The sequence below is a fragment of the Scomber scombrus genome, chromosome 3 (genome assembly GCF_963691925.1).
Source record: "Scomber scombrus chromosome 3, fScoSco1.1, whole genome shotgun sequence".
NCBI lineage: Eukaryota > Metazoa > Chordata > Actinopteri > Scombriformes > Scombridae > Scomber > Scomber scombrus.
Window position 1 is genome coordinate 17,722,667 of NC_084972.1, and position 13,134 is coordinate 17,735,800.

At 39.8% G+C, this 13,134-nt stretch overlaps 2 protein-coding genes across 2 annotated transcripts; both read left to right on the top strand.

Annotated features, from left to right (window-relative positions):
- Nucleotides 1–474: 474 nt before the first annotated feature.
- LOC134005957 (von Willebrand factor A domain-containing protein 1-like) lies at nt 475–7,430 on the top strand. The gene is made up of 6 exons (XM_062445005.1): nt 475–556; nt 5,032–5,571; nt 5,693–5,968; nt 6,485–6,760; nt 6,998–7,282; nt 7,411–7,430. The coding sequence occupies exons 1-6, from the start codon at nt 475–477 to the stop codon at nt 7,428–7,430; spliced, it is 1,479 nt and encodes a 492-aa protein (XP_062300989.1).
- Nucleotides 7,431–10,308: 2,878 nt separating this feature from the next.
- LOC133977874 (olfactory receptor class A-like protein 4) lies at nt 10,309–12,519 on the top strand. Its single transcript, XM_062416172.1, has 4 exons — nt 10,309–10,545; nt 10,766–11,029; nt 11,823–12,068; nt 12,307–12,519. The coding sequence occupies exons 1-4, from the start codon at nt 10,315–10,317 to the stop codon at nt 12,517–12,519; spliced, it is 954 nt and encodes a 317-aa protein (XP_062272156.1). The 5' UTR covers nt 10,309–10,314.
- The last annotated feature ends 615 nt before the right edge of the window (nt 12,520–13,134 follow it).

Consider the following 13,134-nt stretch of genomic DNA (forward strand, 5'->3'; position numbering starts at 1 on the left):
TGGGACACTCATCAAATGGGAGTCCATGTGCTATAATGCCTGAGCGGTTAGATGAATGAGTGTGGTGACCCTTGGACTGGATGATTATTAGTACTAGAGGATGCCGTAACCATTAAGAAAGCATCTGTCCCATCAAAGACCAAAGTCCAATAAAAAGTGGCAGTGATATTATTTGCTGGCTGAAGCAGCCTAGGGAGGAGAAGGAGGAGGAGTAATATGCACCAGAAACTGAACTCGTGAAACAATTTGGCGAAGTAATCCTGTATTGTAGGAAAGAAGTGCACTGCGGAACAAGCGCTTTGCTGAAGGAAGAGTAGGTGACGCAGGTGTTTGTTGAGGAAAAAAGTTACCAAACTCAGACAGAGCGCGACAGCGGGCTGTACGATGGGAGCCGGTGAAGACACGGTGTCGTTTATTCCACCTGCCTGCGTTGTTTCTGGTCAAATTCACGTGTTTTGATGCAGCCCGGAGAGGATGAAGTGCTTTTTACTCGGCTGCGTTTTTGTCTGGGCGATGTTACAGCAGAGCAACATGCATTTGACTCTACCTGCCACAGGTGAGGTGATACCTCTGATACATTTATTAAACAAAAGGAGAGTAAGGTATGTAGCCAAATGCAACGTGCAGATTGCATATTTGATGCACAAATACGAGCTTTGCACGTTTCAATCTTATTCATCGCCAATGGTAGATTAGTAAACTTTGTTTATTTTGTAAGTGGAGCTAATATGTAAATACACACAAGGGGAAGTGAAAAAGTACAGTACGTGAAATGTTGCAGCAGGCCAGGGTTATTTCCACAGGCAGACTGGTTTAGACAAGTTGTCACATGGACAGTGTTGCTCTAGTGATCTAATGTGTGCTGAAGTGTGTGTGTTGCATAGACATATTTAATAACATGACTTTTATCATTCAGGACATGTAATAAGTGTGTTATTATATGGTTACAGATGTACTCTAATCATTAAACATAATAAGGAACAAGGCACAATTAAAGGTCACTGTCAACAAACAGATGGTTGTATTTAGCAGGTAAATTTTTTTTATTCCGCTCCATTTATCTTCCATCTATAGTTACGAAAGCCACTTTCCAGTTTATGATTTCATCTTATCTAAAAAAACAAAAACAAAATACGATAAAGTATGATAGTTACAACTATTCAGTTGTTGTTGCAAAAGTCTGCTTACACATTAATGTATTAATAATCCGGTAATAAAACATGCTAGTACAACACTCACAGGGGGCATTTTTCTGCATAATGACTACATTAACTTTGATACTTTAAGTTTATTTTTCTCAAAGCTACTTTTATAAGATTTGAATGCAAGACTTAAACTTATACTGGAGTAGACGTTTTTTCTACTTTCCTCCACCACTTCATAGTCCATGTTTTTCAAGAGTGGAAAGAAGCCGGCTGAACTGGGCTAAAGTTGTTTTTGTGACTTCTTGTGGAACAAAATATCAGGCTGTATTAAATGCAACAAGCTAAGGAAAAAGTAATCTCTTCCAAATTATGACACCTGTGGAGATCCTGCAGCCAAACTGGACCTCAGCCCATTAATAGAAACATATGCAAGTAAACAGTGTGTCCAACAACTCTGGTCTGACCTAAAACTTTGTAAAGGGGAACTCTTGCAATTTATCGTTGCACTTATTTAAAGTTAGGGTACTCACAATAAATAGATTTTTAAAGAAGAAAGGTTGACTTTTATTTCCTAATGTAGGATAATCAACATTCCCATAATCCCTGTCTGTTGAACACTCGCATTTTACAAACTACTAGTCTTCAGATTGTAACGCATGCTTCCCGTTGTAAAATTGCAGCCCAAACTGAGATACAAAGATATCTGATGACAAACAATGTCTCTGATGGCATCACTGTGACATCATCATCAGTTATTTTCCAGAAACACGAAAGATAATATGCAACTTGTGCTTTCTTCTGGGCTCAGTCCTCGTTGTGACAAGTAAACTGACCTTTATCTATGAAATTGCTGAAGAGCCCCTTTAAACACAGAACAATTTGTTGGGTAAACAATGAGCAGTGGATGCATTTCCTCTCCTCTCTGTGCTTTTGATGCTACTGTTGGGAGGCTGTTTACTGTGATTATCTGAACCTATTGTATCTTTATTTTCAGTATTTTAGATCTGGCAATGTGCACAAATGGTGGGAAAGCAAGTTTCTACACAGGTTTGTAGGTATAGTTGTATAACAGAAAAATATTTTCTGAATAGAGAGGACAAAAAAATACATTTAGTGTACTTTATATCAAGGATACAGTAGGTAGTATTGCACAGAGATTCAATTAATAACCAATTAAAAGTGAGGGTATACCTTTCCGCAGTGATTTGTTAGCAGATCAGAGAGGTCAGAGGACAGAAAAGGGGCTGAGATCAGAGATAAAAAGTGGTGCAGAGCCATGCAGTGCAGTTTATAAACTAAAGTTTGATCATCCACATTATGTGCATGTTTAATTCAAGCATTACTGTATTTTTTTTATGGACAATAGTTTTGCTCCTCATGCTGACTTTAACATAGAGAACGTTCTGGTGATTACAGGTGGCCACAGCTAATGAAAAGTCAATATTTTGACTAATTAGCTGAGTTAAGGATCCCAAAAAAAGGCTGTATGGAATTTGTGGAATTTTTTAATTAAATTGCTGTTTTACTTTTCTACATGAAATCTGTTTAAAATTCAACAGAGCAACATACAGTACATGTGCAAAGTGTTTAGAGGTAGCATGCATTGATCTAACAAAGACTGGACAGTCGACCATCTGTCTGAGCTTGGCGTATGACGATGGTGCACTCAGTAAAATTCACAGGGAAACACATTTTCTTCTGTGCAGCTCTGCAGTATGGCATATGGCCTTGGCACAGCTTGAAACCAATTAAATGACAGTCGACATGCTCAAATCTCTGTCATCTCTCTCTGTCTGTCTCTCACACACATGCACTTTTCCTCAGAGGAATGCAAAGACAAAGTAGTACATCTCCATCAACAACTGTAATCCAGCTATCGCCCCTCATCTTTCTGTCTCCTTTGTGTCTTCTCTGTCTTGTTTTACCCCTTCAGCTTCTTCCTTCTACCACCATGTATTGATATTTCCACAGAGCCCCCCCTCCCCCACGTAGCACCTCTCTCCTCTTGTCTCTCTAATCTCCTTAAGTTATCAGTGTTCCAAAGATGTTGGCTGATGCGTCTTCGTCTGATTGCACTGTTCTCCCTCATTTCCTTTCTTCCTGTTTATTTTCCTGCTGTTTTATTTTCAGGCTTCCTATAAAAGTTTAATGATTATGGACCATTGCCGCAATAAAGTAATTGGTGTGTTCTGTGGAGGAGCTGCAAATGGAAAAGACAGAGAAGTGTGAACGACATGGAAGAAGGGATGCAAAAAGCAGATGTTTATGTTGTGTGAAGAACAATTAGGGATGTGTGCGTTGCTATTGATCTGATCCTCAATCAAAATTACTACAGCAGTCATTTATAATTGCTACTTTTGAGACTTGAGTAATATTTCATGAACTACAGATACAATATGTACCAAAAGTCAGACACATGCAGGGAGCAGGATTATTGGGAAATACTTGCTGGTTTCCAGGAGGAACAGGCGAGTGAGTCATTGGCATGTATTAATAACATATCTGATTGTGCAGGATAGTGCTTGTAGGTAGAATTGATTCTTTTCATTGAACTTTATTCCAGTAAGATGACTTTTTGCCAACGAGATTGGGCGCAATTGCTTCTGAGAAATGATGAAAGATGAGAAGGAGAAACCAGTATGTGTTCATCCAAGGGGAGGGATCCAGGGATGTGGTGTGCTTTCTCTTTCTTTCTCTGTACTGTCCTTTTTAAAAAAAAACAGTTTATCTACAATTTAAATCTCACTCCAGTTTTGTTTGATAAATCGACTCCTGTGACCAATTCTCCCGGTGCCTCACTATCATAAATCCTTTGCAGCAGCTCCATTTAAAGTATTCTCAATGCTATAATTTTTTTCTGGACATGTTTTGACACAGTGTGAGCACCACTGCAGATTGTTCTCTGGATTTCAGTGCCATGTATAAACCAAGACACCTAATATACCTGTTATTACCTCCTTTTTATATCAATGTTTCCTCAAGGACAGTAACAGCACCTTTGACATTAATAGGATCCTTCTTGCCTCAGATTAGTGTCATTTTTTTTCTGTGACTGAATTATTAGGTAGTCGTGATGGGGTGAGTCATTACCTCCAGCACTGTCTAGTATCTTTTGAGTGTGTAAGCACCTAATAAGTCACCTAATTCTATGACAATGTTATGTGAACTATTAATTAAAAACTTGCCAGTCTGTGGCCTTATCCAGTATCATGAAGGGGGAGAAGCTCTACTTACAAACTGCTATAATAATTTTTTTTTATATTAGCATGGATCAAATGTCTATGTGTATGTGGAAGGTGTCGGTATGCAGTGATGAAGACACAGAATTATGTAGACTTTGAGAATTATTTATAAACGTTGCAATTCATCTCAGCTCTACACAGGGTTACAGCATCTTTTGGCTAATTGTTTTGGTTCTAGTAAGGTTAGGGTTTTACTTCAGTCATCAGCATCCAAGCAAAAAAGCTTTAGAAACCTACTGTACACTATCTGTCCAGTGCCAAACAGAAGACAAGCAAAGTCAGCAACCAGCTGGTGAACATAGTGGACCATTTAGCAGCTAAAGAGCCAGATATTTCCCTCAGTAGGTGGTGGAGACCAAAAATGGCATATACATTCTTAAGGTGGACAGAAACACACATCCAAATAAATGGATGTGTGTGTGGATGTGTTTCCCCACATCTGCTGGTTGTGTTAATAGGAAACTGTTTGCTAACAAGGTGATAATGTGTCAATATGGCAGTTAAAGTAGGCTTAAAGGGTGTATTGTGGCATAAATATGCAAAATGGTAACTAGTAAACCTGTCAGTCAAAATATGAGGGACACAAGGTTCATACTGCACCCACATATTCAAATGACCTTGATGTTTTTCCTCCTCTTGTGCAGCATTAAACTGCTGTGAAGGTAATATTCTCATTTTGCTGGACTCCTCGGGAAGTGTGGCAAACTACGAGTTCTCCCGCCTGCTGCGCTTTGCTGCCGAGCTGCTCCACCCCTTCTCGCTGGGCCGTGGCCACGTGAGAGTCAGCCTGCTTCATGTAGGAACCACCCCACACCTTGAATTCGGCCTGGACGCCCACAACAAACAGGAAAGTCTGCAGAAAGCTCTGCAGAGTGTCAAACAGCTGCAGGGAGACACCAACACTGAGGCGGCACTCAGAGTGGCTCAGCATCTCCTGACAGAGACAGGGACAGATGTGCTAAAGATCCTGCTGTGGCTGACTGATGGTGTGCAGCCTGGAGAAGTGGATGAGTTGATGTCAGAGCTGAAGGCGCAGGGAGTTTCTGTGTTGGCTGTGTCTACAGTGCATGGCAACTACCAGGTGTTACAGCGCGCAGTGACACCTCCTCTAGAGTCCCACCTCTACTCTGTGGACATAGATAACATCGACATCATCACCGAGGACATAAGGGAGGCCATCATTAGTATGTGTGTTTGAAATATGAGCTTCAGCACATTAGAAGCCAGTCACTTTTTAATTACTCAATTTTCTGTATTTGATTTCACTTGCCTTTGCTCTTTTATCCCCTCTTGTCCTATTTACAGAAATTATTTGTGCAAAACGGCTGCGTGTGGTTCAGGTGACATCCCACAGTGCTGTGCTGCAGTGGTGTCCTGTTATAAGCGCAGGCAGCAGTTTCTATAAACTCTTGTATAGCGATGGTAATAGGAACACTGTGATCAGACGCAATCTCCCGGGTGGCTCCAGCTTTGCAGAGCTGACCCACCTGCGGCCTAATACCACCTACACAGCCTTACTCACCCCAGAATCCAACCAGAGGCTGTTTGATACTCTGGGAGTTAACTTCACCACTCTTCCTGGTGAGAGGATTTAATTTAAGGTGGATTTTCACTTTACATTTCTGTGTAGTTACATTTTCATGTTATGCACTTAAGTGAAAAAAAGGAAGGACTAGAAAAAAATAGTTGGCAAAAAAATCTCACCTCAAGGTCCAGTAGCTGTTCTGATTCAGAGCTTTCAATAATTGCTCAAAATCTTCCTCCACAGATGGAGCTAGCCTGAGAGTCAGTAAGTTATATATGCTTCAATTTTTTTTTTCTCATAGAAATATATAAGAAAACTGGAGAATCAGACATTTAACAGGCTGAGTGAGGTTTGTTTCTAGACAAATGAAGATGTCATTAGGGAGCCACTTACTGCTTTTTTTTTTTTTACATTATCAGCATGAGGTCGCCTGTCTGCAAATTTACAGTTTTGTATTAACACATGCAAACCTTTATTAGTACAGCTGCAGCAATCTAAGGCACACTGCAGTATTTCTGATTCCACCTAGTACATAAATGCATCAACATCTTGCCTGCCTGCACTCCCCTCAGATGTTTTAAGCCCGTCAGTGGTCTCAGTGTCAGACTCCGGCCCTCATCAGATCCGTGTGAGCTGGGGTCCCCTGCAGCCGGCTCAGGTCCAGAGATACATGGTGGAGTACGGAGCGATTCCAAGTGGCCCGATCCAGACCGTGAAGTTAGACAGTCAAAAGAACTCCACTTTACTAACTGATCTGGATCCAGGCACTCAGTACCTGGTCACAGTCAGTGCTCTGCATGTGGATGGGAAGGAAAGAGCCATGTCTGTGAAAGCATGCACCCAGAAAGGTACGCTTTCAATTTGACGTTTTTATGTCTTTGTGCATCAGTTGTAATTCAGTTGTTGGTTAAAAGTGTCCCATTTTTTCTGTTTATTTCTCATTATTGAAAGTTGACCTTTAAGAGCTGCCAATTCAGATGTCTTTTGTAAATCAACCTTTTTTTCCATTGTATCAGCTTCACATGACCAGGCCGTTTACATCTTTCTGTTGTTTCCTTTTATGTGTTTTCTATGATAACCTGCAGCAGCTCTGCCTGCCCTGGCTGACCTTCAGCTGACCCTAGTGGAGCATCAGGAGGCGCAGGTTACGTGGCAGGCCCATGAGGAGGGCCTGAGAGGCTACTGGCTTAGCTGGGAGAGAGAAAACTCCCTCAGCTCCTCAAAGTCCTCAATTTCCTCCGCCTACCTGCCCCCTACCTCTCGTTCAATGCGGCTCACGCACCTCTCCCAGAGCAGTCGAGTGTGTGTGTCTCCTGTGTACAGCTCGGGCAGAGGAGATGGGATATGTTGCACTGCAGACAAGCAAAGAGGTTGGCCAAGCTGAGTATTATTATCTCCTTCTTTTTCTAAATTCCTGAAATTATCTTCATACATAGCAGGCTTAGTTTACTAGAGGAAGTGTAATTTCCCCTTTTTCTCTTTTTTCTCTCTCTGATAGATTCCAGTCAGTGGGGTTAACCACCAGAGTCTGCAGCAATCAAGCAGCTGGAGCAGCAAAATGGGTGAAATCAAGCATTTAGAGTGCTGGATGCATAAGATAACGTCCAGGAGTGAATATTATTTCTAAAGTGAAAATGTCATCTCAAAATGAATTTTAGTAACACAACAAGCTTTATCACATAACCCCACCCCTCGGTCCTCACAGTGGCTGAGCAAATAGCTGGCATCATTTATTTTAGTTGGGGTTTTCCTTTATAGGAAAACTGTCCTACAACTCCACAATTTAATTCAAACATAATATCAGAGTTATTCAAGAACATACACAGAAAATACAAGAGGAAGGAGACGCAGCAGAAATGTTCAAAGGATGTCTTAAAATGTTATTCAGAAAGAAAGGGAGTATTCAGGTAGAAAGAACTATTGTTATTGGCAATTATTTATTATGATGATTGACAGCCTGTGTTGTTAGCTTTCTCTTAAATTGGATTGTTGCATAATTATAGGAGTATTTACTTGACATTATATGGAAAAGGTTTTTTCCTCCATGAAAGATTATTCAATGCACTTATCAGTGTACAATTTTGTCCTGCCCATCAGCTTCCTTGAGGCCATCTGTAACTGCTTTTAAATCCTAAAACCTATTAAAGACAAAGCTTTTCTTAGTTAGGTGACTAGTTTGAATGGCATTTTAGTTACAATGCCTGAAATAAAGTCTACAGATCATGATATGCTTGAGAAAATGTCCTGTTTCATACTTGTATGAATATATCCCGGTGTTAATTGAAGATCTGAAGTTTGACAGTTAAAAGCATAAGTGCCTTGATAAATCACAGCATTAGAAACAGAACTACAGCAGCATGATAATCAGACAGTTGTTTGTTTTCACTTCATTGCTCATTATTAATCACTGAAAATCAAAAAATCAAAGATACACAATGTTTTCTTCCCCTTGTTAGATGTCTTGTCTATGTTGTTTAATCGGTTGGCAGCATAAATAGCTGAAGAAGCTCTGAATGCTAATCAGAGGACTGTGCATAATGTTTTTCCTTGATAAGCAAAGTGCTTTCTCTCACTGATACCAATGATTGCTTATTCTTTGAAACTTACGACAACAGTTTTAACAAAGTTTAAAACTGTCACAGTGTCTTACTATGCACTTTGTGTATATATTATTGTCAATATACAACAAAGTTGTGTTACACATAGTGTTATCAGCCAAAAATAATCCTTTGTAAGGCTGCAGCCTACAAACAAAGCAGCAAAAACAATTGTTTTCTTCTTTAATGACCAAACATCAGCTTGTTATGTCTCATCTATGGCCTCTGAAGTGGCTGCTGACTGGATGAATTGTTCATTTTATCAGAACCGTTTTAAACGTTCAGATTTTGAAACTGATTACAATTGAGAAAGTGTTTTTTTGTTTGTTTGTTTTGTTCACTATCTTGGTGTCACTCAGTGACAGACATTTATCCACTGTATCATATGCTGGCTGATGTCACAGACAGGAGTGTTTCTGCATCGCTGTTAGTGATTAAAAAGCAGAGAGGACATGCTGTCTACAAAGCATAAAGATGATTATTGTACGCTCTGTCCTCGGCTCGCTAGATTGCAATACATTTCTTACTGGATCAGCTTCCTTTTTACTGTACATTATTTCTTCTCATGAGCATTCAATGCTGATATTGAATATGTACTGTGAATATTTTAGTTTGATTATGTTATTGTTTTGTATTTATATGCCGTGGCCATGTTTGTCTGGTAACATATTTCTCTGGACAAATTAAATGACACAGAGAAAAAAACTAAATAAACTAAATAAACTTTGAAAAACTAAATAAAAATGTAAATATTACTGTAAGAATGTTTTGTCCTTTCTGGTACTCTGGTATTTGGTTGTTTGTGGGGCCATCTAGTGACCGTTGGCTGTAATCAGAAATTGAAAACTGAGTAAATGGTAAACTTAATGTCATCTTGTCAATGTGACATTAATTGTTTATTTAGGATAATTAAAGGTCATTTTATTTATAGTAAATTACTTGAACACACTCAGAAACACTTATGAAACATTCTTGTAATCAAAAAGAGGACATGGATATTAACTGGTTTATCCAGCCTTAATCATTGTAATGGATGGGACTTACGTACACTTAACGTCCCACTGATCACATTCAGTCAGGACTTAAGTCTGTAACAGTGGTGAATAAAAGTGTCTGTTAAAGGTACTCATATCTTGCACGCCAAACTTAAATCTCTCACTGCAGGGTTGACGATAGACACATTGCATGTTTAATATACTGTACTTAGTCAGGTTTCAGTGTTAAGCTCTGGCCTGGTGAGTGATACCAAACTTTTTGTACATTTGCTTAAAGCCTGCCCACAAGCAAGTACGTACATGCACATGAACAAACAGGCTTCCACCTAATTATACCATAATGAATCTGCAAAGGAAGCACATTTCATTGAGGGGAGCTGATTAATCTCTTGTGTTTCATTAACATGCTGCTTGAGCTCCCTGAAGAATAAAACCCTAACTTTCTGTAGGTCTAACAGGGATTATCGTACTTGAAAGTAGCACAAAGACACCTTCTCTGTCTGTTTTATGGCGTGACGTCATAGATGAGATCAACTTCCTCCAGGCGTGTCTTAAGTTTACTGACTGCACCTGCAAACACCAAGAAGCACAAAACACCAGTGGAGTGATTACTATGATGCCCACCATGTTGGCAGCAGGTTGGAGGATGACAACTGAAATATTTTCACTTGACAGACATCAAAATTGAAGATTAAGCATGATTTAAGACTTTGCATCAGCTGTCAAAACTGTTTCATACATAAGGTTGTTAAAACAGTGGCTGCGATTAACGGCCCCATGGAGGAGAATGGAGATGCAGAGCTTGTGGGGATGGGACTTCGTGTCTCTGTGTCCCCTGTACAAACTGCCTTTTACATCATCCTAGTGATGATGGGCATCCTGGGCAATGCCACTGTGGTTGGGGTGATTGGTAAAAGTGTAATGATGGACCGTTCAGGGGGACGTAACTCGGACATCATTATCATTAACATGGCACTGTCTAACCTGCTGGTGTCTGTTTTGAGAAACACACTGCTTATCATCTCAGACGTGGGACTCGAGGTATGTAGTCTACAAGTTGAAAGTGGATTTTGTGTTGTAAACCTAAATTAGAGCTTACAGTAATGACTGATATGTAGATGGAGCTTGCCAATCAGTCACAATGAATTAGTTTAGAATTAGTTTAAAAGAAGGACGTTTATTGATGGATGTGAGTACAGGATTATGTGAGGAAACACACCAAATTTGTGAATACACACCTGTTACTCTTTTTTTTACACAGTTGTACTCATCCAAAGAGTGGTGTCAATTCCTGATGGGTGTCTGGGTGTGGTTGCGATCGGTCAATGTGTGGTCAACACTATTTCTCAGTGCCTTCCACCTGCAGACCCTGAGGCGGGTGGCTCCTGCTATTGGGAACCTTCACAGGACTCGGGGTGCTCCCAAGATCATACTGCTGATTCTGGGCCTCATCTGGCTTCTCAACTTAATTTACTCCATTCCTGCTCATATCTTTTCCACTAATGGGAACCAGAACACCACAGAGGTGAGATAAGAGAAAGCCTGATGCAACCGGTGGCTGTGTAGCTTTACTTCAAGGACTGTATCAGTGGTTTTAACACATTTTCTACTAGTCATTTTACTTTGCATCAGAACTAGTCACTTTGTACCATGCCACTGTGTGTTTTTAAATTAGCACACAGTCTTTTAATTTCATGGATTCATTGGTTTCCATTAATTTGGCATTCTTAAAAAACTTGCTTGCCTTGTGTAATGCATTGCAGTGAACAACAAATCAAATTATTGTTATGAGGTTAATAAGTTCAGACTTGGCAGGGCAGGATTCAGCCTGCAGTTACATTACTACATAATAATTATAATAAAAAATTAAAAGAATCATGCTGAATTTCTGTTTTTGGATATGAATATCTCTGGATTCTGCTAATCGATAGTGCAAAACAAAAAAACAATGGGTGTCTGGGTTGTTAGGAAAACACATCAGTCTAATACTGCATAGCATTTATTAACCAATGGTCAACAAAAATGTGAAATACACAGGATGAAACACAGTTGGTGCTGCAAACTAAGCCTGCAAATGAAGTGCTCAATTTTAACTAATTTGAGCTTTAAAAGCAGTTTGATTTGTTGATTGCTTCATGCAGATGTAAGCTTTTAACAGCATCAGTCCCTTCCTAAGTCAGTGGTGTTGTTAATATATTTATATGTGGCAGATGCATACTTATTGATAAGACTGAGTAATTCTCTCTACACTGCTAGCTCAGGATATGTGTGACCCTCTTTCCTCCATGTTTTGCCTCCTCTTTCTTCCTATTTTGCAGACCTTGATGCTGGTGAGCAGCACAACACGCCCCCTGCTGGGCTGTGTGTGGAACTTTCCATCCAGCTTTAGCGGCCTGGCCTATGCCACCACATCTATGGTGATCCATGAAACAGTTCCTATAATCCTGATGGCCTTTACCAACATAGGCTCCCTTTACACACTGTACACACATGGCAGGATGCGCAGCTCGGCGCATGATGCGCCTGTCATAAAGCGAGTACCAGCTGAGAGACGAGCAGCCAAGGTGAGCAGGAAGAGGGTGAGCTTATCAAGAGCTCACTGAAACCAGGTTCATCATGTAGATGAGATAAATAAAAATGTAATGTTTGTAACACCACAGAATGGACACATTTTAAATGTAAAAAAAACATGCATCTGAACTGTTTAAGCAACATGTGTATTGGACATAAGGTGAACATTTTTCATCATGTCTCAATATCTGAGTTTCATTTCCTAACTCTTTGCATTGTTTGCTCCTCCAGGTGATTCTTGCTCTCATCATGCTCTTCATTGCATCCTGGGGAACCAGCATTATCTCTGTCAACTATTTCAATTACAACCGTGGATCATCTGCTGACTTTCTTCTGGTCATTGCTCGATTTGCCAATATCATTTTCATTGCCATGTCACCAGTTGTTCTGGCAGTTGGCCACCGGCGGCTGCGATCCTTCCTCAAATCTGCCCTCTTTCACTGACTGAGCAACAGTACACTCTGCTGAAGCACTGGAGGTGCAAATTACATAATACTGCTGAGCATAAACTGTCATAAACAATAACTTGCATCATCCTGCACCAAAAACAAAACATTTAATGGAGATCTATGGTTATAAATAATGTTTCACTCTGCCAATCTCCATGTATGTGTGTGACTGTAGAGCTGCATGATTGAGTGGATGGAAAGGGCAACTGAAAGCATCTTTATGTAGCTAAGGCTGATAGTTGTGCCACATTTTTATTTTACAGTCCATATAAATGCTCAAATAATGAACAAAATATTATGAATATTTCCATTAGGATTTATAAAAAATTGTCAAAAACATTTATTTCGATTACACTGATACGTTAATCATATTCATTTGATGTTTTGGTCATTTTGCTTTTGGGTTTAATGTAGAGTTAGTGTGATTTGAAAGCAGAATCAAATGGTTACTGTTACTATTACTGGATATTTTGGACCACATGATCAATCTATCATCTATCAACGAGATCCACAGTTTTATTAAAGTTATTAGTTACCTTGATAGCTTCTTGTGTCACCCTGTTTGCAAAGCCATCCAACCAAGAGACAGTATACTAACCCAGAATTTTAA

Excerpts from the sequence above, each read along its gene's own strand:
- LOC133977874 (XM_062416172.1), top strand. The coding sequence starts at position 10,315 with ATGGGACTTCGTGTCTCTGTGTCCCCTGTACAAACTGCCTTTTACATC. Across the intron at positions 10,546-10,765 it reads TCTCAGACGTGGGACTCGAG|TTGTACTCATCCAAAGAGTG; the intron begins GTATGTAGTCTA and ends TTTTTTACACAG. Across the intron at positions 11,030-11,822 it reads GGAACCAGAACACCACAGAG|ACCTTGATGCTGGTGAGCAG; the intron begins GTGAGATAAGAG and ends CCTATTTTGCAG.
- LOC134005957 (XM_062445005.1), top strand. The coding sequence starts at position 475 with ATGAAGTGCTTTTTACTCGGCTGCGTTTTTGTCTGGGCGATGTTACAG. Across the intron at positions 5,969-6,484 it reads TAACTTCACCACTCTTCCTG|ATGTTTTAAGCCCGTCAGTG; the intron begins GTGAGAGGATTT and ends CACTCCCCTCAG. Across the intron at positions 7,283-7,410 it reads CACTGCAGACAAGCAAAGAG|ATTCCAGTCAGTGGGGTTAA; the intron begins GTTGGCCAAGCT and ends TCTCTCTGATAG.